At 42.3% G+C, this 23,832-nt stretch overlaps 2 protein-coding genes across 4 annotated transcripts in view; both read left to right on the top strand.

Moving 5' to 3' along the window:
• Nucleotides 1–1,951: 1,951 nt before the first annotated feature.
• On the top strand, nucleotides 1,952–10,738 carry PATL2 (PAT1 homolog 2). The gene is made up of 14 exons (XM_025998366.1): nucleotides 1,952–2,081; nucleotides 2,591–2,808; nucleotides 3,669–3,749; nucleotides 4,660–4,802; nucleotides 5,301–5,369; nucleotides 5,600–5,741; nucleotides 7,199–7,319; nucleotides 7,422–7,519; nucleotides 7,736–7,789; nucleotides 7,888–8,021; nucleotides 8,164–8,323; nucleotides 8,911–9,051; nucleotides 9,878–9,975; nucleotides 10,585–10,738. Exons 1-14 carry the CDS (start codon nucleotides 1,952–1,954, stop codon nucleotides 10,736–10,738), a joined length of 1,743 nt encoding a protein of 580 aa, XP_025854151.1.
• A 2,503-nt stretch (nucleotides 10,739–13,241) lies between these two features.
• The window catches only part of SPG11 (SPG11 vesicle trafficking associated, spatacsin), a 73,027-nt gene continuing 62,436 nt past the window's right edge, over nucleotides 13,242–23,832 (top strand). For all 3 annotated transcript variants that reach the window (XR_011997650.1, XR_011997651.1, XM_072740629.1), the window contains exons 1-4: nucleotides 13,242–13,523; nucleotides 16,454–16,638; nucleotides 18,046–18,270; nucleotides 19,886–20,087. Coding sequence is in view for 1 of the 3 variants with exons in the window: in XM_072740629.1 (XP_072596730.1) it covers nucleotides 13,270–13,523; nucleotides 16,454–16,638; nucleotides 18,046–18,270; nucleotides 19,886–20,087 (866 nt within the window). In the remaining 2 variants the exon portion in view is untranslated. The remainder of the gene's footprint in view (nucleotides 13,524–16,453; nucleotides 16,639–18,045; nucleotides 18,271–19,885; nucleotides 20,088–23,832) is intronic.

Here is a 23,832-nt window from a genome sequence, read left to right as displayed (position 1 = left end):
GTAGGGGATTTGTCTTGATGGTGTATTTGCAGAGTACTAATATAGGGTTGAAAAACTGTCAACTGTCCATAGAAAGAGGTGAGGAGCTTGTGAAATCCTTCATCTGTCCCCTGGTGCTCTCATTATGATGAAGTCAAAAGCCAGAGAGCAATGGTTGAAGAAACAATATGAGTTGAGGAAACGGAGGAATTTGGTTCATTGATAGGAGAGATAAAAGGGCAGAGAAAATGAGAAACAAAAACAAGAAAGAGATTTTGTTTCTAAGAATGAACATGTCCTGATTTTTTTACACTATGAATGCAGCAAGTGGCTCTTCCTAAGACCTAGTTGCTACAACAATCTAGTAAATCACTTCTGGAACACTGAAATTCACCATTTGGTCCTTTTATTAATAATACCAAAGGGGTGCCTGAGTGGCTCAGTCAGTTAAACGTCTGCCTTCCACTCAGGTCATGATCCCAGGTTCCTGGGATTGAGCCCTGCCTGCATCAGGCTCCCTGCTCTGCAGGGAATCTGCTTTTCCCTTTCCCTTTGTCGCTCCCCCTGCTTGTGCTCTTGCACTCTCTCAGATAAATAAATAACATCTTAAAAAAACAACAACCAAATTGAGCTATAAGGAAATTCTTGAGAAAAACAGCTGAGTGATATTATCAAAAAGGATCTGAACCCAATTCAGATATTTGAAGTTTTTCAGTAACTTAAACTTTAAGCTATTTAATTCCCTCCCCTCATTCATATCATTCTAACATACAGCAAAACTTTTGAAACAAAATTTTTCTTTAGAAGCACCAAGAACACCTGTCCTACAACCATGACAATAGGGCCCCAACTAATATTTTTTGATGTACAGAAATTAGCTTCATTTTAATTTTTATTCAGAAATTCTACAAAGTCATGTAGGGTTCATTTAAACACAGGATGTGGGTACAGAAGCCAAGATCACTCAGGGGTTAGCGGAGGCTCAGGTGGGTCTTAGGTTTTTGCCTACCAGCTGTATCCATGTTCTTGCTTTTGTTGCCATCTTGTTTTCTTTTCGCTCCTGAGCTTTTGAACCAGTTTTCCACTAGAGTAGCCAAGAAGATATAAGATTGTCTGTGTAACTCATGAAAAAGTGTTTCAGCCTCGAAGAGGCTGGCTTCTAAATTCACAGGGGTCCCTCATCAGTTAAAGCTGGGTGGTAGACCTAACTCATGCGACCCAGGGAAGGGCGAGCATCACCAGGTGCACTGCCCAAGTGCTGAGATCTTGGTTACTAGCAAATCTCAAGATCCACCCAGGGCTTTCTTACCCAATCGTGATGGAGCAAAACCTACAGATTGGAAAAGGAACACAACTTCATAAAGCTCCTAGGAAGGTTGTGCAAAACAGGGGTCATTTAAAAAAAATGCTCCCAAATATCAATCCCCCATAAACTGTACCCCCGACCTTGGAGGGTTAAAAATGCAGTTTATTTCTCTGGCCCTTTCAGGAGTCTTTTTTATCATTAGATTATATTCTCATATTTCCATCAAGATGCAGCAGTTGGGGGATGCTGCCTCTTTAAGGGGGCAGTAGGGTTGGGGCTCTTAAAGCCAGGGGCAGCAAACCAGCCCTGACTTAGGTTGCCATGGCTAAACTCGGCAACAGTCAGGCGGTGGGTGTCCGCAAGAAGGCAGCTGTTGGTGAGGGGCCACGTGTATCTGTAGGAGTGCTTCTCCAACTCCGAGTTCTGTCCCTTTGCAGGACAGATCCCTGCAGCTGGGCTGGTGAGGGCAGAGGGTGGGACTTTAGGGCAGTCCTGCTCCTTGAGACCTTGGGCCAATATTCCTCTGACAACTTTGCTAAGGGGAACTGGTGGCTGTTTTAGGGTTCCATGCCTCCTTACTGAGGAGGAAGATGTCTCTGCATTTCTTCTCTGTCTCAGGCTTACCTTCCAGAGGCTGACGGTGTTTTCTTACCAGAGGAAACAGACATGGTGGAAGTCTGCCAGCCTGCGGAGATGGAAGGTCTTGAAGGTACTGCTAATAAGCTAATAAGGCTGTGGAATCTGGATGAAAAGCCTGAGGGTGCAGAGCCCTGCTGGTATGGTTCCCTGAACAGATGTGGGCCTGGGTGTCCAGAATTAGTGGGCAAGATTTCCAAACTCTGACTTGCTAGCTGCATCACACTGAGGTCACTTTTCTGGGCTTTATTTTCCTCCCCTTCATTGTGAAATGATCACTACCAAACTTGCCTGGCTACTCAGAGAGTCAAATGGTCATATACAGGTGAAGTATCTGGCGCACAGTAGGCTTAAATTGCAGTGAGTCCTGGCACCTGGCCCTTGAGTGGTTAAAGAGGCACTGAGAGGGCTGTTATGTGGGAGAGAGCCAGGTAGAGAGGCCTGGGGTGGTACCTGAGGCAATTAAAGAGATGCGGAAAGCAAAGGTGTTTGGCACCTGCCAGGTTCCATTTGCTCTACTGGGGGTGGGGGATTGGAGAGGGGGTTAGGGGTAACAAGGGGGACGCATTGTTTGAAGGCAGTGCTGGAGATGACTTATGACATACATGTTACTGAGAAGTAGCCTTTCTAGACCAGACTCCTCTGAGTCCCCATCTACTCCCTCCTCAGGCCCCCACTTAAACCAAGACCCAAGCAAGTCTTGTAGTTCCTTGGCTCCTGAGGAGGACCTGGTGTCTACCTCCCAACTGGAGGAAGAAGAAGAAGGGGATCAGGATCTGGATCCAGATCTAGCCCCAGACCCAGAGGGGGAGGAAGAAGAAGAGGTGGAGGAGGAAGAGCATGATCTCAGAAATCCAGCTGTCCTGAGTGCTATCCATAACACCCAGGTACCAGGGCAGGAGGGAGTGGGGGGACAGTTGTCCTGAACTTTCTGGAGCTCACAGACTGTTGCTAAATATTTTTCTTCTCTTCCCCACCCACGCCTTTCTAGTGCATCACCTTAACCATTTGGCCAGGACAACATGACTTCCACACCTAAGATCGGTTTGGGTTAACACCTTCTATTTCAGAGAGAGTAGAGAGACTCTCTTTTCTTCTTTCCCTCTTTCTTCCTATCCCTCATTTAGTTTCTGATGCTCTCTTCATCTTAAAAACCAGGTCTTAGCAGGGTCGTACATAGCCTATAGGTGCTGGTCGAGCTCCTGGTACTGAGGGGAGTCCTCTTTGGCCTTGGACCCCTGTATCTCAACAGTTTGTACCTGATGGTTATTTCTTTAGGTTCCCACAACCAGTGGAAAGAGGCAAGGATTCCTATATAGAAATCACGGGGCACCTGCGTGGCTCATTTGTTTAAGCATCTGCCTTTGGCTCAGTTCTTGATCCCAAAGTACTGGGATCAAGCCCCATGTGGGAGCTCCTCAGCAGGGAGCCTGCTTTTCCCTCTCCCTACTGCTCTCCTTGCTTATGCTTCCCCCCGCCCATGTCTCTCTGTCTAATAAATAAACTTAAAAAAGAAATCCTTCAGATTCTCCCCCAACCTACTCCTGAGATACTAGTCTTGCTTCTCCTCAAAGAAAGCAGAGAAGTCCTGACCCAGTTGATTTGGATTATGAGGGAAGGCCAGGCTACCACTGTCTTGAATATTGGAAGTGGTTGCCCTTCATGTTTTCCATATCCAATGGATGCTGATGCCTATAGAAGATACCTCAGGGGCTCACTGAAGCCTGTTTTCTCCCTCCTATTCCAGAGAGGCCTTCTCAGCTCCTCTGGAATCAAGACCTCTGGTGTGCTGGGGATGTCACTTGCTTCCTTGCACTTCCTATGGCAGGTGAGCCACTTCAATCCCCATCCTGTGAGAAAGTCATGGTGCATAGAGAAAGAACATGTGGAGTGTCCTTTAGTCTGCTCTTGACCTTGTTCTGGCAATGAAGCTTCCCATGTGAGGTGTAGGTATGGGAGGTGGGAGATACCCATAATGTAGGGAAGTTTGGTAAATGACAGAGGTGGTCCTGGAACATCTGGCCATCCATATGGAAAGGAAAAGCCAGGGCCCTATTTCCACCTCCTTAAATTTCAGCAGATGAGCAGCATTGAGCTTATGGCTAGAAAGAGCACCTGCCCTTAAATTAACTATGTAATAAGAATACAACCTGGGCTAGAAAAATTGCAAGAAATCCTGCAGGGAGAATGAGGTGACAACTGCAGCTCTGACAGGGGCTTCAGATGAGTCCAAAAAGAGGCAGACAACCATTCGCCCAGTGGCTGAAGGCACAAGAGCCCAAGAAAGACTATCACAGAGAGGGGAGAGATGGGTGCTAACTCAACAAACAGGAAAAGCACCTGCCCCCACACTGTCAGGCACTGAAGAGCTGTTTCCTAGGAGGTGACAAACTCTGTTGGGTGAGGTTCTTGTGGGAGAAAAGGCAGGTGAGAATATAAAGGTGGGAATATAAAGGTGGGAAAGACTTTTCACTTTTTTTTTTTTAAGATTTTATTTATTTATTCATGAGAGATACAGAGAGAGGGGTAGAGACACAGGCAGAGGGAGAAGCAAGCTCCATGCAGGGAGCCCGATGTGGGACTCGATCCCAGGACTCTGAGATCACAACCTGAGCGACCCAGGGGTCCCTGGACTTCTCACTTTTATATACTTCTGTGGGTCTTAGAAATGTCTTGTTATAAACATTAATCATCCTGTTGGTGAGCCCTTTTCCCAGACCTCTGAATTCCATTCTCAGACGCTGGACTACCTCTCACCAGTTCCCTTCCGGACTACTTTTCCCACTGCCAGCTCTCCAGCACGGCACTTCGGACCTCAACTTCTCTCACCAGACCCAATTCTCTTCTGCAGCCTGCCAACTTCATGGCACCCTAGTTTCAGGTACTGGCTTAAGGAGCAGGCCCCCAAGTGTCTCCCCTAGATGAGCTCTTCTCTGGATGTTTCAGTACACAGTGGTTGAGGAGGGATGGGGGCCACCTACCAGCTGCCACAGAAACCTAGTTAGAGAAGTGTGAAGTAGAGCCCTTCTCCCTCACAGATGAGGAAGTGGAGGCCCGGGGGACTAAACAACTTACTTGGGGTTAGCTGGCATGGAAGAACTGAGATGAGGACTCAGAACTCCCAACGACCAGGCCAAATGGGTTTCTACTATGTCAAGATTTCCTGCAGCCAAATTGCAGGAATTTAATCCCTGGAAAGAAATGTGAACCCTTTGAGCTGGGGTTGTGGTATTTCATGTGGCTGATTTGGGGGGAGGCACGTGAACAGATAGGGTTGCCTTAGATGTCCAGTGAACTTACTAGAGGCTAATTGGATGGAATAATAGGGAGCTAAGTGCTTTCTCTCACCCAGCCCAAGTTTCTTTCTAAGTCTTCCTAGTCATCTGACCCAGCTCCACCCTCAGCACCAACGGATCTTGCAGCTGCAGCAACGTAGTCGAACACCAAGGTAAAGCCTAGATGAGCAGCAGGGTTGAGGGCAGCTCATTTTCGTGCTGGGTATTCCCATGTGATTGGGTGTCTCCCTGGAGGCCCTGCACCATTAAGATTCTCCCTGTGTTGCCCACCTCTGTACTCTGTTCCATCCTTCCCAGATAGCTCCACCCCCCCTCACCACTCCTTGGGAAGTTCACTGTGCGGGAGTGGGTAGGTCTAAAGGAATGTTCCTCTGGCTTGAAGTTCCCCAGCCAAGAAGCCTTGGTCTCAGGAGCCAGATCCCTATGTTAACCTCATGACCCGAAAAGAGAAAGACTGGGTGATAAAAGTACAGATGGTTCAGCTGCAGAGTGAGAACCCCCACCTGGATGACTATTACTATCAGGTGAGTCCTAGATGCTCTTCTCAGCCTCTGACCTTGGCATCAAATGGGCCTTCTTGGATTATCTTCCCAGCTCTTAGAGGCTATGTCCAGTCAGATGGGAGAGGCAATCACTACATGACAGGGGCCATATTTCTAAAGTTGGCATCCCAAGATCATTCCCCTTTATTTTCCTACACTTCAGACAAATGGGATTAGTTACAGTTCCTTAAACACTGAGGTTTTGTCTTCATCCTTTGCCAAGAATTTCCCCTACTCATCCTTGAAATACGGACTTTTCACTTTTTTTTTTTTAAAGATTTTATTTATTTATTCATGAGAGATACAGAGAGAGGGGTAGAGACACAGGCAGAGGGAGAAGCAAGCTCCATGCAGGGAGCCCGATGTGGGACTCGATCCCAGGACTCTGAGATCACGACCTGAGCGACCCAGGCGTCCCTGGACTTCTCACTTTTATATACTTCTGTGGGTCTTAGAAATGTCTTGTTATAAACATTAATCAACTTATTGCCTTTTTTTTTTAGATATAAAACATGAATTTTATAAATAATGGGATTCAACTTGTTGAACTGGATAAATGCTGGAAGACATTTTAACTATCTGCTCCCTATCTCCCTTTTATTTATGAGGCAAGCTTTGCTTACAGGCTTTTGGATTGTTTAAGCTGTGTTCCATTTTCTTTTCAACTTCCGTGAGCCCTCAAAGGGGTTTCAACCTTTATCTCCTTCCGATTTAGACTAATTTCTTCCTTTCTTTCCACCATGCTGTAGAAACTTTTTGCCCAGATCACTGAAAGTGAAATATTTTTACACTCTTGCCTTTTTGGCATTTCTCCTAAATGAAGAAGCTTTATTCAAATGCTTGTTTGCCTCACAGTCAGTGACTTTATTTTAGCTTGGGATTTTACAGAATTCTTTAAGAAGACATTAGAGCTGCTGAGCCATTCCTCAGAAGCATAAAACTGGCCTAGAGTGCTATTGGCTACTGGCCAACTGACAGTAGTGCTATCTCTATACTGCAAGCTGCTGATGGCCTTCATGCCATCAGAGAACTCTGATTTTGGAAGGCACAGGTAGGCTACAAAACTAAAAGAGGGAGGTGGGGAAGAAAGGTATGCAGTGTGTATCTTAGGAAAAAAGAAATGCAAGAAGGTTGCAGACGCTGGCCGGAGTTTGCTTCCTGACTCTCCACTTTGCTCTCAGCCGTTTCATCAGAGCTGGTGGTGGTCTTTAGCTCTTCAAGTCCTCAGGATGGAGACACCAAGACAGATGGCATGAGACCCACAGTACTCAAGATGATGCAGAATGGTTGGCAGGAGAGCCTAAGGGGTCAGGGTCACTTCTGGAATAAATGCTATAGGAAAGGGTTTATTAAGAGGTAGCACTTGAGAACCTTAATTCCAAGTTCAGGAGATGAGGATACCTTTTTTTTTTTTTTTTTTAAATCCCATGGACTCTCAGGAATATTATCAGAAACTAGAGAAGAAGCAGACAGATGAAGAGCTACTCGGGCGAAGGAGCAAGGTTGAATCGCTGAAGCTGGTAACGCCTTACATTCAGAAGGCAGAGGCCTATGAGTCAGGTAGGACCAGGACTGACCTGTTGGGTTGGGATGGACATCTGGATGAACCAGAGGGTGGAAAGGAGAGGGGAATATGTTTGTCTTGACTCCTTTTTTGTGCAGTGGTTCGAATCGAGGGCTCCCTGGGCCAAGTAGCTGTATCGACGTGTTTTAGTCCTCGCCGAGCTATTGATGCTGTACCCCACGGATCTCAAGAGCAGGTAGAAATGATAGCTTCCCACGAGCCTTTTTATCTCCCCTGTTTTGGAGAAAGGATGGGGGCACTCTCCTGCTTGAGATCAATAAGATTGTGACTTTAGAGTGAGAAAGAAGTGTGGTCAAGCTTTATGTTAGCCTTTCCAGCTCCATTGCTAGCTAGCCTAAGGCCTGGGCTGATGCTATGGAGGTGTGGCTGAGGGCCTTGGACTCTCTCCTAGGAGATAGGAGCTGCAAGCAGTCAGAGGCTTCAGGTGTTGTCCCGGATTGAGAAGGTGAGCTATCAACTTCTTAAGGATGAGTTCCTAATTTCCCCTTGGGAATGGAATATTGCTCACACTGACCCCTTCTTTTCCCACCTTCGAATTCCCAGATGTTTCTTCAGTTACTAGAAATAGAGGAGGGCCAGAAGGATGGGCATCCACAGCCCTGCTACTCTGAACAACAGAGCAACCAGGTTGAGAAGCTCTTCCAGGCCTTAAAGACCCAGGAGCAGAAAAGTCTGGAGTGAGTGTGGGAGGGTCACACCTCCAGCCAGGGAGGGGGAAGATGAGCAAACACACTGGCTTTGCTTCTGCCCCTCTTTTCTAGCATGCAGCCAGAGCCCTCTATGCAGAGCCCTGAAAATGTTCTCCTTTCTCACATGTAGGGAGGCAGCAGATGGTTTCCTGCAGGTGCTCTCTGTGAGAAAGGGGAAAGCTCTCGTGGCAAGGCTGCTCCCTTTCCTGCCCCAGGATCAAGCTGTTAGCCTTCTTTTGGCTATCACCCACCATTTGCCCTTCCTAGTCCGGAGGGATGTAGCTGATCAGGTACTGTGGCACTAAGTAGAGAAGAGGATAGTTTTGTGGAGTTAGGGATCCTTCCTATCTTCTGTCCCTCAGCCCCAGAGATGCCAGATAAAGTGCTGGGCAGGGAGAGGTGCCAAACCTGTAACCCCTGAGTGAGGGAGTTACAGAACCAACTACTATTAGAACTGATCATCTTTAGGTACAATGAACAAAAAACATAGGCATGTGGTTGCACAGGTCTGAGTGTGCTGTGGAGGTTAAGATAAGGATTCCCTGAGACACTTGACGGGATGAGCACTGGGTGTTATTCTGTATGTTGGTAAATTGAACACCAATAAAAATTTATTAAAAAAAAAAAGATAAGGATTTCCTGAGAAGTGTTTGTTGAGCCCCGTATCTACCTTTCTTAGGGAAGACATCCTAGATAAGTAGGTATTGAAGGACCAGTATTAAGGTTGGAGAGACATGAATGGTGATTGGCTTAGTAAGAAATCTGACCAGGAAAATGTCAAAAACAGGTCATCAAAGAAAAAAAAAAGGATAGAAAAGGGGATAGAAGGTAAAGTTGTAGTGGAGTCTGAAAGAGGCACTTACTGACATTCTTGCAGGCTCTACAAATGTTATTCAAACCTCTGGGCAAATGTATCAGTCACTTGACCTTCCACGAACTCCTCCAAGGACTTCAGGGGCTAATGCAGTTTCCACCCAGCTCCTCAGAGCGGCCAGTCACTCTGGTGCTTCAGAACCAGGTAACCTAATAGTGGGGAGGCTTTTCTCTTTCCACAGATGGCCTTCAGCTGGTATCACTGGCAAGGAGTAAGCAAAGGAATTTTACCTCTCCATCTTCTCTACATTGCTTCTCCATGTCTGGTGAGCACTAGGATCACCTGGAGAGCTTACCAAGCACCAGTTCCTTGGTCTCATCCCCAGAGAGTCTCATTTAATAGACCTGGGTATGGCCTCTTGCATTTACCTTTATAACAAGTTCCCTGATGATGGTGCTGATGTGGACCTCTAGAGCAGAAGTCACCAAATTTTTTTTTGATTATGCATCCCTTTTAGTAAAAAGTTCTGAACCATTTTACCCATGTGCTTGTCTAGGAGTCCTATACATGTAACACTTTACTAAATACATAATAAGTACAAGATAGAAAATTTTAAACAAAGGGACTCTAGATGCAAAAGTTCTGATAACTTTTAAAACCCCAGTGAATTATTTTGTGAACTCCTCTCTGAAGATCTTTACCTAAAGCAATACTTCTTTCAGTGCAGTCCACAAACTACCTGCATCAGATTCCTGAGTCTATTCTTGATCTATATTCTCTGACTGCTGAGAGTAAAACCCACAAGTGTGTATTTAATCAACTCTCCACAAGGATCTTTTGGAAAATTCAGAGCAGTGATTTCCTTCGAAAGGTCTGACAGTTCTTTAGCCAGCCATTATAAAACCTGATACTTCTACAAGTGTCGAATTCCATTTTTACAAGTGAACCTGCCCCTTTAGTTGGGGAATTGGCTGGGCCAGGAAGCACTGAAGGCCTATGTTGAACTCATTTTACCTTGTATCACTTGCAGTTTGGAATATCTTTGCTCTATGCCCTACTGAGTCAAGGGGAGCAACTGGTATCCCTGGAGTCCTCCCTTGAGGAGACCAACAGGGATCATACAGCTTGGTAAGATCTTAAAGGCCTAGTAAATATGACTTAAGTACCCCCTGAGATGCATAGGCAGGCCAGACAAGATATTACCTGAGTGGTATATTCAAGTATTGGGGAGGAAGTTGGACAGAGAAAGGTAAAATAGCAGAGTTGTAGCTGTTTTTGCCTTTTCATTTTTTTCCCCACTTCCTTTTTCATAGTGCCCTAAAGTATTGTTTTCCAATGGAAGGCAATATAACAGTGATTAAGGGGACAAGCTTTAGAGTCAAACAGACCTAAGGTGGAATTCTGCCTTTGTCACTTAGCAGCATTACAAGTTTTGGACATGTTACTTCACTTCTCTAAGTCTGTTGTCTATAAACTAGGGATTTAGGGATAATGATACTAACCACTTATTGTTGTTATTACTTTTTTTGTTGTTGTTACCACTTAGAGTTCTTAAGAAGGTGGATATGCAAAGCACTAGGCATTGCCTGGCACATACAAAATATGGGAACATTCTCTTAACTGCCACAAGCACAGAGGGTGATTGTGGTGGTGGCAAATAATTAGAAACCTGGGCCTTTAGTCTGTTTCCTGTAAATAGAGAGACTCTGGTGTTTTTCCATCTTCTCTCCCCTCCAGGACAAACATGGTGGTTCTGATTGCCTGGGAGATAGCCCAAATGCCAACAGCATCTCTGGCGGAACCCCTAACCTTCCCCAGTAATCTTCTTCCTCTGTTCTGTCACCACGTGGACAAACAATTGGTACAGCAGCTAGAGGCTAAGATGGAGTAAGTGATGGCAGAAACAAGGTCATAGCCCTTGTTCAAGCCCAGTGTAGGTTCTGTCACTGAGTTCTCTTCTTTGAGGCCATGAATATGAAGGATAACTCCTATTTAGAAGTAGTTCTAGATGCTCTAGCATTTATCAAGTAACCAATTTGCCCAGGTTAGGTTCCCAAAGCCTGTTTCTTCAGGCACACCTTTTAATTTATTCCCAGATGCTTTGCTCATTTATCATGCCAAGCTGCTTTAATGGCAAGAATTAATATGAGAAGCTGAGTTGTTAATTCAAGAAATATTTGAGGGACAATTATTCTAAGATAAAAGCATGAGTGACCTGAAGTTCACTTCTATCTTGAGAATTTACCAGCTGCTGGAAAGAGCCAGATAGGAATCAAATCACACAAATTAGAAAATAGAATTGTTTAGTTAACATCTGCTCTCTTTGTAGGCTTGCTTGGATCTATTGATCCAGTTGTTCTGGAATATCTGTACATGGGGAAAAGCTTAATCATCAGATGCTAGCTGTATGGATTATGTCCACAGGGATCCAGAGAATCTGAGGACATTTCTTATGCCTTGCTATATCAGAGGACCCCACCCCAAACCTTTTCTTATGTTCTTCTTAAAAACTTGAATGATATGCCTACAAGGGCATGACATAACAAGGTATATTAAAGAAATAATGATGTGTTGAAATTTTGTCCTAAGTTAGAAGGTATATGAAAGCCATTTTCTTACATATGAATGCCCCCAAGAATGTCCTTAATAAAAGGGATAAGGCCTTGTTAGGTTCTAACAAAAGTAGAACCTTAGAAATTTCTTCATTGTTGCCATTTTTTTTTTTTTTTAAATAAAGAGACAGTAGCTAAGCTAATAAGGTTGGCTATAAATATCTCCCTTAGGCTATGAAATGTTAGGTTTAAGTTGAAAAACAAGGTCCCGTATTCATCAATAATCAGTAGAGTCCCTTTTATGAATCAGGCACTGTTTTAGGTGGTAGGTTAACAGTAAGCAGTGAAAACTCCATTTTTCTGAAGCTTACATTCTGGTTAGACAGGGACTGATGCAAAACATCAAGTAGTATAAATACCTTGGTGAAAACAAAACTGGGTGGGGCACGCCTTAGAGTGTAATGATCCAGTAAGGTCTGTCAATAGCAGTTACAATTAAGCTGAAAGCATTCCATGTAGAAGCACTAGTGAACACAAAGCTGCCAAGTGAGAATGAACTTCATGTGTTTCAGGAATGGAAAGAAGGCAAGTATGACTGAGGTACACAGATATGGTGGAAGGGTGAGGTTGGAGAGAGGTAGATAAGGTATAGATCTATAAGCCATGATTTAAAAATCAGGATTCTAACTAATGGGAAGTCAGAATTTTAAACTGGGATGTAATGTGACTTCATTTTTAGAAGATCCCTCTACTGCTTGTTAGAGGAACAAGGGAGCAAAGCAGAGAAAAATATTCAGAGGTTTATTCCATCAGCTCAGGCAAGAATTGAAGAGTAGTGATGAGGAAAAGCAGAGAAGAAAATTTGGAATAGGTCTTGAAAGTACGAGTTGACATTGCTGATGGGTTGAATAAAGGTGGTGGCTAAGTTGGGGGGTGGGGAGGGAGGAAACATGGGTTAGCAGACAGCGTTAAAAAGAATCAACTAAGAATTTTCTAAAGGGGAAGCAAAATGTGACAGAGGTAGCAGTTGGTGTAGGTTAAGGGAGGATTTCTTTTGAGAGTGACATCATAAATGTCACATGATAAAGCACCCCAATAAAAGGGGGAGAAAAGAATGTGGGAGGAAAAAATTTTTACAAAGTCCTAGAACAAGAAGAGAATGGAGCAAAGCACAACTCGAGGGGCTGGCCTTTGGTTACTGTTGTGACCTCAGCTAATTGTGGAAAAGAATACGTCAAGAAAGGTACTGATGTTTATTAGGAGAATCTATTCTTTCCTCACCCCCTCTGCTCCTCACCAGCTCCTGAAGACCTTGGACCAAACTTCCCTGAGAAAAGACTAGGAATGAAACAGGAACTCTACCACCACCATCACCACCCCCACCACCCCTTAACTACCCTGTTCCCCTTCCCTTTACAAGAGACCTTATTTTACTTCAACATTCAGATCCACTCTCTCAGAATGGATCGGTGCATACTACCAAAGACATGATCACACCCGGGGCCTATAAAAGAAAACAGCACAATAGGAAAATCAAAGGAGAGAGGCAGGAAGCGGGTTCCAACAGCGGGGAAGCATTTAGATTAAGAAGGGAGAGACTAATGCCACAATGTGAATAAAGCTGCTACCGCCTGCCTGAGGCCGCTAAATTTGGCCCTTAACTCTTCCAGGGTAGTTAAGTAAACAGGCTTGTAGCAAAGGTAGAAGTAGCTTTTGGCCGTGGTTGGCACCAGCCTGCAAAAGCCAGCAACGCAACCGGCCCAGGCAGCCCCGCGGTCCCCGAGGGTCACGAGTCCTCCGGAGGGTGGGCTGCCCCGCGCATGCCCGGGACGCAGCTGACTCAGGTGACCGGAAGCGGCGGCCGGACAAGATGGCCGCGGGAGAGGCAGCTAGGAGAGCTGCTGGTTGTGGCAGCTGCGGCGCTGAAACTATGGAACGGGTTCTACCTATGCTGTTGGTGCCGGTCCCTGTGGAGGCAACCGGGCGGTTGGGCTCCCGGGCGCAGTTGCACAGAGAGCAGGAGGTTCTGGGGAGCCTAACAGCTGCAGGCAGCCTGCAGGTGCTTTCCTTGGCGCCGGGCGGCCGGAGCGGCGGTGCCTGCTGCCTCAATGGCCCCTTTCGGCAGTAAGTGCTGCGGGGGGGGGGGGGGGGGGGGGGAATGCTGGGCAGTGCCGGGGGAGTACGGAGCCTTAGATCGGCGGGCCCCAGTGCTCCCCTCCAGGCGTGGAGGTCGGGGGAGGAATGACAGCCGCAGGAGACGCCTCAGAGGGGAACCGGGTACACTGTGGGAACCCGTCCCTCGCTTTGCAGCCCCCCCCTCGCTTCCCCGTCGTGGGGCGGGCGGGCGCGCGGAGAGGGCGCCCCAGCTCCGCCGCCGGCCGCTGCCAACCCGGAGTAGGTCCCGCTGAGGCGCTCGCGCTTAAATTAATTCAGCATAGGTTAAATAATCGTTACTGTTCCTTGTACCTTGCCCATTCTCTTAATTCAGTTAAATCCTTTAAAGATTGCAGCTGGGGAATCATCTTTAATTTGAAAGATCCTGATAGTTCCGTCACACGTGGGCTTCGCCCCGCCGCCGCCTTTTTTCTTTGATAGAGTCTACTTTGCCCACTTACGTATTCATTCAACAAATATTCTTACATGCTTACTGTTACATAGGAGCGTTCCCTAAGAAGTTGAGTAAGATAGCTTCTATGTGACCCTTGCAAGATTTGGGAAGACAGAAAAACACAATTACAATCATGTATTAACTTTCCACTTTTGTGACTCTCTGGGAGTTAATGTCATTAAGCTTGAGAGTGGCTTCAGAATCTTTGGGCTTTTTTTTTTTTTTTTTTTAAGTTTTATTTATGTAAGTAATCTCTGCACCCAACATGGGGCTCAACAACCCCAAAGTCAATAGTGTCTTGCTCTTCTAACTGAGCCCTCCAGCATCTCTGCGCTCTTACTTAATAGAAAACATTTAGAAACGGTCTCCTTTCTAAAACAGTAAGCAGTCTCGAGGTGTGTTATCTTGGAATATCCAGGTTCTGTAGCAGTGCCTGATAGTAGAGATTTGTTTGATAAATAAGCGAGTGCTGTAATCGGTGCTCCGTTTGTATTCTTTACTCCTGATCTCTGGGTGCTAGGAAGAAGAATCTCTCCATAGGGGAAGTTGGTTTATTCAACTATGTTAAGTACCTGTGGACACAGTCCTGTAAAGGAAGAAATGAGGCAGAGAAAGGGAGAGCTCTTTAGATGTTTGAGAACTTAATGGGAGATAAGACATACACACATGAGATAATGAGGGCGTTCATAAGCTACTGCATGAAATTAGTAGACTGCAGGAGGATCAAAAGGACTTATTTTTATTTGAATTGGATTTAATTTTAATTCAGGCACTTAATGTAAATGTAACAAATTTATAGTGTTCAGAGTTTACTTAAAGTATACATGGTCTTTCTTACATATGTCAAAATCACTGTACATTCTTCAGTTACTTTTGAAAATTTCCTGTTTTTTTCATGTGACAGTATAGTCCATATGCTAATAATGTTAAAGGATGTCACTGTAGTTTGCCTTTTGAGTATATCTTAATTTGTTCTTTTCCATATTTGACATTAAGATTTTTCCCCAGATGTTCATTGTAAACAGGAATTGAGTGTTCATGAAAAATCATCAGTCTAAGCACAAAGATAGAAATATATAATATTTCAGTCTTTTTCTCCAATAAGGACATTAGAGCATCAAGTCTGATTTTTTTTTAATTAGATCTAAAACTACTTCTGTAGAAGAAAGCTTTTTTTAAAAGATTAAACTAGGGATCCCTGGGTGGCGCAGCGGTTTGGCGCCTGCCTTTGGCCCAGGGCGCGATCCTGGAGACCCGGGATCGAATCCCACGTCGGGCTCCTGGTGCATGGAGCCTGCTTCTCCCTCTGCCTGTGTCTCTGCCTCTCTCTCTCTCTGTGTGTGACTATCATAAATAAATAAAAATTGAAAAAAAAAATTAAAAAAAAAAAAGATTAAACTATCAGCATGGTAGCCACCTCTTATTCCATTGTATTTTCAGAATTAGGCCTTTCATTTTATTTTTTATTTTTAAAAAGATTTATTTTAGAGAGACAGGTGTGTGTGGATGCACATGTAAAGGAGGAGAGGGAAAGGGAGAGAAATCTCAAGCAGACCCCCCCCCCCCCCCGAGGGAGGAGCCCAGTCCCACCACCCTGAGATCATGACCCTGGCTGAAATCAAGATGTGATCGTTTAACTGTGCCACCCTGGGACACCCCCTCTTGTTTATTAAATGTAATTTGATTTATTTAATTTGAAGCTGTAGCATCATTTGTTAGTCTCTTTCCACCATTGTTAGCCAATGTTGATATGTTGACATTACACTGCGTTAAAAATTCTGTAACTGTGTTGTCCAGCATGGTAGCCATTAGCTACACGTAACTTAATGAATTTTGCATTTTGCTCAGTTGCACTATTCACATTTCAGGTGTTGGGTAGCTGTGTGTAGCTGTTGGGTACCATATTGGACAGTGCAGATACATAGAGCACTTCCATCATTATGGAATGTTCTATTAGACAGACCTATAGTATACTATCTTGGGGTCTTAGTAGTCTATAAATAAAAAGTCACTTTTTAAAGTCATTGGAAGCATTTCAGTTAGCAAAACCTATTTTGTTAATAGTACCACCTTTTGTAAATAATATACATATTTGGTTGTTGAAACTTGTCCTTATGACCATTCTTTTAAACATTTCATCAGACAACATTTAAGATGAAGGAATAAAAAGCAGCCATCATTTATTACCCCATACGCTTTTTTTTTTTTTTTTTTTTTTTTTTACTACCCACTCCTATATTGTTGGCCTGAAGATTCAGGGCTCGGGGAGGGATGGGAAGGGGGACGTCCCAGAGCAGTTTACATTCCCTCAAGTTGGATGTAGAATTAATGCTGCTACTGGATGAACTAAAGAATTGTTCTTTACTCATTCTACCCTTCTACCCTTACCATTGTGGGTAAATATTATTGTGGATAGTAGAATATAATAATTATGCTTTTTCCATAGCTTTATATGGGAGGATTCTCATAACAGCAGCTCACCAACAGACAAGCCCAAACTTCTTGCTCTTAGTGAAAATTATGAACTGTTTATCTATGAATTTAATTTGAAAGATGGAAGATGTGATGCAACCATTTTGTATAGCTGTAGTGAGGAGACATTGCAGAAGCTCATTGAAGATCAAAATATCAGTAAGTATTTACAGGTGGTCTTTTAGCATGTTGAAATCTGTGTAATCTTATATATTCCAGGAAGAGTTCTTATAGAGATGAAATCAGAGAGGGAGATTTGCCTTGTCCAGTAGTCACTAGCCACATGGGGCTATTGAGCAATTGAAATGTGACTGATGTGAATTAAGATGTCCTCTAAGTGTCAAATACATACCAGATTTTGAAGGCTTAGAGTAAGAAAGTAGGGGACGCCTGGGTGGCTCAGTGGTTGAGTGTCTGCTGTCGGCCCAGGGCGTGATCCTGGTTTCCCAGGATCGAGTCCCGCATCGGGCTTCCTGCATGGAGCCAGCTTCTTCTCCCTCTCCCTGTGTCTCTCGCCTTTCCTTCTGTGCCTCTCATGAATCAATAAATAAAATCTTAAAAAAAGAAAAAAAAAAGAAAAAGTAAAATATCTCATAAATAGTTTTTTATATTTATTACATGTTGAAATTATATTTTGGATGTAAGGAGGTAAATAATATGTAAAAATTAGTTTCACCTGTTTTTTTTTTTTTTTTTTTTTTTCAATGCAGCTACTAGAACAAGTGCAGTTCGCATTTGCGGCTGATAATATTTCTACTGGATAGTGCTGATCTAGACTGATTACCCATCCTGAGGGCTGCAGGGAACAGAAATCAAAGCACTCAGGCTTCTATATTTAAGGCAGTAGCATACTCAATACCCTTGGTTTTAAGGATTCTTCTCTTCTTTTAGATTTTTTTCCTTTTAAGTAATCTCTACCACCAGTGTGGGGCTGGAACTCACAACCCTGACATCAAGAGTCACATGCTCTTCTGACTGAGCCAGCCAAGGGCCCCCTTCTTTTTCATTAAAAAAAAAAAAAAAAAAAGAAGCCTGTGATTGTTCTTGTGGGGTTCCTGAGATAAATGGGTTTTTTTTGTTTTTTTTTTTCCCCCCTGAAACTTCTGGTGTGCTACCAGATTCTGGCTGTAAACAGAAGGAACAGAGACATTGTAGGCTATCTTTTTTTTTTTTTTTTTAAAGATTTTATTTATTTATTCATGACAGACCAAGAGAGAGAGAGAGAGGAAAGAGAGAGAGGCAGAGACACAGGCAGAGGGAGAAGCAGGCTCCATGCAGGGAGCCTGATATGGGACTCGATCCTGGGATCACTCACGCCCTGGGCCGATGGCAGGCGCCCAGCCGCTGAATCACCCAGGTGTCCCTGTTGTAGGCTGTTTTTATTCATCCTCTTACCTCCTACCTACCAGTAATCAATCACTTGTTTAGGTGGTATGATCATAACTACTTCAAATTGGACAAAGTGCTGTTTCTTTTTTGTTTTACCTGTTTGTGTTCACAAAATCAGAATTACCAACTGTAAAATTGTGACCAGTATGTTTGAAATAATATCCTTTTGTTTCCTAGGTGTTTCCTTATTATCTTTGAGAATTCTGTCATTTCACAATAACACATCATTATTGTTCATCAATAAATGTATTGTCCTACACATTATATTTCCTGAAAGAGATGCTGAGATCGGAGTACTCAACTGTTTCACGTTACCCTTGCCTGCACAGGCAGTGGACAGGATCATTGATGTGCAGCTCTGCAGAGGAATTCTTTTTGTTTTGAGTAGTTTAGGCTGGATCTGTATCCTTGGCAGTAAAGATGGGGATATGCGGCGGAGAGGGGATGTGCCTGGAAAGGTGAACCTTTTTTAGGCTTTTAGTTTGAGGGACTGATATATAGGTAGAATGGTTAGTTTTTCAGTACAATTTTCCAGGGAAAAAGATCTTCATGAACTTAAAATAATCATTATATTGCTTTATATTCCACTGAAATATTTTCTAGTAAGTACATTTTTTTCCATAGGCCTAATCATCCCAACTTATTTGTGTTTTTAAATTACATATGCTCTGTATTACCTATTTATTCAAAACATGCTTGTTAAATATCTGTGTGCTTGTTCTAGAAAGTATTTTGAGAACTACTTAGGTGTGATACTTACATTTTCATGTATGAATACAATCCACTTACCTCTAATGATTCCATCATATTAGTGAATCATAGGGTTTGCTTAACCACTTTTAATTTGGTTTTGGAAATATTAGGATTTTTTTTTTTTTTTTTGTCTCTAGTAGATCCATAGATTATCAGCAAAATTGTTTTGAAGACTTGAGAAATGACCCTTTACATGATTGTGGAACTTTTATTTCTGAATTAAAGGGGTGGTCTTTCTACTTAGATATAAAATAGCCTTTATTAAAATTTCTTTTGTAAAAATGTCATAAAATGTTGCATTAACTTCATCTTTGTTGCCAGATAATAGATGGTGCTGTCCAGCAAGGTAGACACGAGGCTTATATGTCTATTGAGCACTTGAAATTGGCTACTGTGATTGAGAAATGGAATTCTTAATTTTACTTAATTACTTTAAATTTAAAAGCTGATACTTTATTCAGTTATTGGAGAACTTTTAAGTATATTTAAGTTCTCAAATGTGAATTTAATGAAGTTTAAATACAGATCAGGTATTTTCAATGAAAGTTTAGTGTCTAAACAGATTTGCTGGGATCCCTGGGTGGCGCAGCGGTTTGGCGCCTGCCTTTGGCCCAGGGCGCGATCCTGGAGACCCGGGATCGAATCCCACATCAGGCTCCCAGCGCATGGAGCCTGCTTCTCCCTCTGCCTGTGTCTCTGCCTCTCTCTTTCTCTCTGTATGACTATCATAAATAAATAAAATTAAAAAAAAATTAAAAAAAAAAATAAACAGATTTGCTGTAGGTGTAAATACCAAATTTTGAACATTTTTATGAAAAGTTGTAAAGCGTCTTAATTTTTTTATATCAATTACATGTTGAGATGGTAATATTTTGGATATATTGGATTAAGTAAAATGTATTATTAAAATTAGGTTCACTGGTTTCACTTTAATAAGGCTACTAAAAAATGTATAATGACAGATATAGCTCACAGTACGTATTTCTCTTAGCATTGTTATAGAAAACTAGTGGAAAATATTAGCAGGGTATCAATCAAGGCCTGGCACAGTGGATTCTTAGCAAGTATTGCTGAATGAACTCTGTGGGGCCACCAACTTCATAAGTCCTCTGATTCTTGTGATGAAGGCTGCCTCGGTGTCCACTGTTCCCTTTGTTACTATATCTATAAGGTTGCAGCCATGAAGTCTGAACTCCATCCCATCTTCTGCTTTAAGTGGTGAGGCATACTTAAGACTGGTATTTTCTTTAACTCTGACTCAAAGACATTTTTGACATTGTGGATGGAAGACATGTAGCTCACGTGGATTTAGCACTTCACCAAGAAGATATGTGTAATGAACAGCAACAGGAACCAGCCAAGATTTCTTCCTTTACTTCACTGAAAGTGTCTCAAGACCTAGATGTTATAGTGATTGTCAGCTCCTTCAACTCTGCAGTTGCTCTTAACCTAAACTTGTATTTCAGGTATGTAAGTTACTGCAATCTCTGCTTTGAGGTAAATAATTAAAGCCATAAGAGGTTAAAAATGTACTTGTTAGCTTTTTTTTAAACCAGTTTTAGAGCAGCCCGGTGGCTTAGCGGTTTAGCGCCACCTTCAGCCCAGGGTGTGATCCTGGAGACCCAGGATCGAGTCCCACGTCAGGCTCCCTGCATGGAGCCTGCTTCTCCCTCTGCCTTTGTCTGTGCCTCTCTCAATCTGTGTCTCATGAATAAATAAGTAAAATCTTAAAAAAAAAAAAAAAAAAGTTTTATTTCTCTATTCAGTGAGATTGTGTTCTAGCTACTACATAGATTGTTATTGTAAAATTGTGCAAATGACCATTGGCTACCTTTTTATTTCTTAATATATATCAAAGTTGTGATTATGATTTGTATATGTTATTACATATTGGTTATATCATGTTATTAAGTAATCAAGCACAACTTAAAAAATAATAAGGTACATAATGTACAACAGCATAGTTGGCTTTAATACATTATTTACCCACTTTTTGCCCTGCATTAGAATAGAAGAAAAAGGTGTTTACTGTATTAAAATTGCTGCTTATGTGTCTGGGACCCTGGCAGCCTTAGGGATTACTTTACTCTTAAAGGACTTTGATAAGATATATTAAGCTAAATTTCTCCAACTGAGGATTTCCTCAGGCGTTTCCCTTGAAGGACCCACACTTGTGGCAATCTAAAATATATTAGTAAAAATTGAGTGCTTATTTATGTTGCTTTTTTATTTAGATATTCTAGTTACTTCTGATTTTGTAAGTTTGAGAGAGAGACGAAAGGTATAAGTACACACCCTAGCCTGTACGTTGCAAATTACTTATCTAAAAGTAGGCTTATCCACATTTATGATTTTTATTATTTAGGGCCATTCAAAACCATTAGCATTCTTGATCCTAACTCAGTATGAATGAGATAAACAAATGGTTGAGTAATTAGGAATACACTTTGAATGGTTTTATTGCTTATTGTTTGGATCACTAGAAGACAAATTCATCTTCACATACCTACCAGAACTTCTTACCACTGTGATTTTTTTTTTTAAGTGGCTATTTAATGCTTTAAAAAAAAAATCTTTAAGCAGGGATGACTAGCACATTCTCAGGTCATGTGTTTATCATTAGGCTATTTTTTCTGACTAAAACATACCCTGTGTGTATAGAGTTATTTCCTAATTGTCTACCTTGGAAAAGAATTTGTTGAGGAGGGAGGAAAGCCTGCTCAGCCACTTTGATCTTCCGGTGTGGGTTCCATTCCTATAGATGTTTTGGTAACACTTCAAGAAAGCTCTGAAGAGGGCATCAGGAGCTCAGCTACTTTGCCATCAGTCAAAGTAGCTCTTCGCTAGTGTTCTGTTTCCTATAAATTTAGGGATCTGTCCTGCCCAACTAAATGAGTAATCTCTATTAGTAGGATTTCTCTGGACTTGATAACATTTTATTTTCTAAGTGTGTTCTGAGGTTGAAAAGTGTTTCTCTTTCTTCACTCCTGGTTCTAGCTCTTTTCCCCCTGCCGGAATACAGAATGTCAGTCTCTCCTTCTCATTTTATCTTTTAAGATTTACCTCTCCATGAGGCCTTTTCTTACTAACACCCCTTCCACTCGTAATTTTATACTAATTTTATCATTTTTTTTTCTCTTTGAACTTCTATAGCACTTTGGCTTTGAATTACCATTTAGCACTTAATTGTATAGTGTTGTATTATTTCTCTAATTTTTTTTCATGTTTCCCATAGACTTTGTAAACTCCTTGAGAACCCAAACTCATGGTTTGTTCTTTCAGTTCATTGTCAGTGACTTTTTCTTCCAATTTACTTTAGTTGTCCACTCCCATACTCTCTTCCTGACTTTGAGTTGTTTGAAACTATTCCTCCCCCAAATCACTACCTACATGTCTCATTTTCTAACCACAACCTTCCAAACTTTCTGTGTCACTTACTCAAGTACTCCCACTCTACTTGTCGTCTGACATCATTGGAATTTTCAGTCAGTTGACCTTCCCACTCTCATCTTCACTTCCTTCCCTTTCCAGCATGGATTCTGGCCCCTATTTCAATCCCTTTTTAACATGTACCCTAAACTCTTGCTCCTGCTCTATGGTAGCACTTGGTTTGACAAAATCTTTCTTTTTTTTTTTTTTTTTTTTTTTTTTAACTCTGCCTTCTCTGTCCCTGTACCCAAGCAACCAGGCACTTGTGAGAAAACCTCAAACAAAGGAAAATTGATAGCACTGTAAGTTCACTTTTGCTACCTTCAAGTGGTCTCTGAATATTACCTGGAAACTTAATTTTTCATGAGCCCATTCTTTACAATAATGTTAAACCTCCATTTTCCCCAGGTCTCTGCTCATCTCTTTACCCCCAAATCTTGGGTGACTTTGCCCTCTACTTATAAAGGAAGTAGAATCTAATGAGAGCTCCCTCAGTTTCTCACGTTAAGTTACAAACCTACTTTCCTATACCCATCTCCTTGTCTTACCTCTTATTACAATGATTCCTCTCCTTCTATGAAGGCCCATCCCTCTGTGCTCTGGATCCTAATTCTTCCTTCTTAGAGACTGTTTCCCATTTCCATATATATATATGATATCTTAAAGATATCTTAAAGATATATAAGAGATATATATAAGAAATATATATATAAATTCTGAACCTCTTTTAAGTATTACATCCATATCTAATTAATCACCAGGTCCTAGTCATTCCTCCTCCTTAAATGTTTCTTGAATACACTTTTCTTAACTCCTGTGTTATCACTCTCCTCCATGCCACTGTCATCACTTACCTGAACTACGGTAAGGTAACAGCCCATAATTGGTCTCCTGATGTCTGCTTTTACCCCCTCAACTTCATGCTCTGTACAATAGGCAGAGTGATATTGTTAAAATGGATAGCTTCTCAGAGGAATAGCCAGATATTAACATGTGGGGACAAGGTATCCACCTTTTGTTTGGAAACTACCTTTTTCCATGCATCGTTTTTTCACACTGTCCTCCTGCCTTCTCTAACTTATCACCTTGATACATGTTTAATAACATACTACCTTCAAATTGTTGAAAGGGTTAATAGTAATTTAAGTTACTCAGGGTGCTTAAATGGCTCTCTTTCTCCCCCAGCTACTCTTCTGTATCTGATCAGATTGCTTTTCTGTTTAAAACCCTTATTTAGTTCCACCCACCAAAATGAAACTAAAAATCATTAATAGTCCATAAAGCACTGCACTGTATCCTACCAGCCTCATCTCATACCACCTTGCTTTTCATCTACTTTTCTTACTAACACCCCTTCCACTTGTAATTTTATACTAATTTTATCATTTTTTCCTCTGTGCTACCTTAACCACCTTTGTGTTTCTCAAATGTGACAGCCCTTTTCCTGCATATACTCTTGCACGTACACCTGCACTTGTATTTTATCTTTTTAGTTCTAATACATTGCCCTGGTCTCAGCCTATTTTAAGATTTTTATTTATTTATTCATGAGAGACAGACAGGCAGAGAGAGAAGCAGGCTCCATGCAGGGAGCCTGATGTGGGACTTGATCCCAGGACTCCAGGATCACACCCTGGGCTGAAGGCAGGCGCTAAACTGCTGAGCCACCCAGGGATTCCCTGGTCTCAGCCTAAATCTTACTTTGTGGTGACAGTATTGTGAGCACTTAGAAGCCTGGGCTTTTTTATTTTTTATTTTTTTAAGATTTTTATTTATTCGTGA

The sequence above is a fragment of the Vulpes vulpes genome, chromosome 15 (genome assembly GCF_048418805.1).
Source record: "Vulpes vulpes isolate BD-2025 chromosome 15, VulVul3, whole genome shotgun sequence".
Taxonomy (NCBI): domain Eukaryota; kingdom Metazoa; phylum Chordata; class Mammalia; order Carnivora; family Canidae; genus Vulpes; species Vulpes vulpes.
Note: the sequence above shows the minus strand (reverse complement) of the source record. Positions and strands in the feature narration are given on the sequence as shown.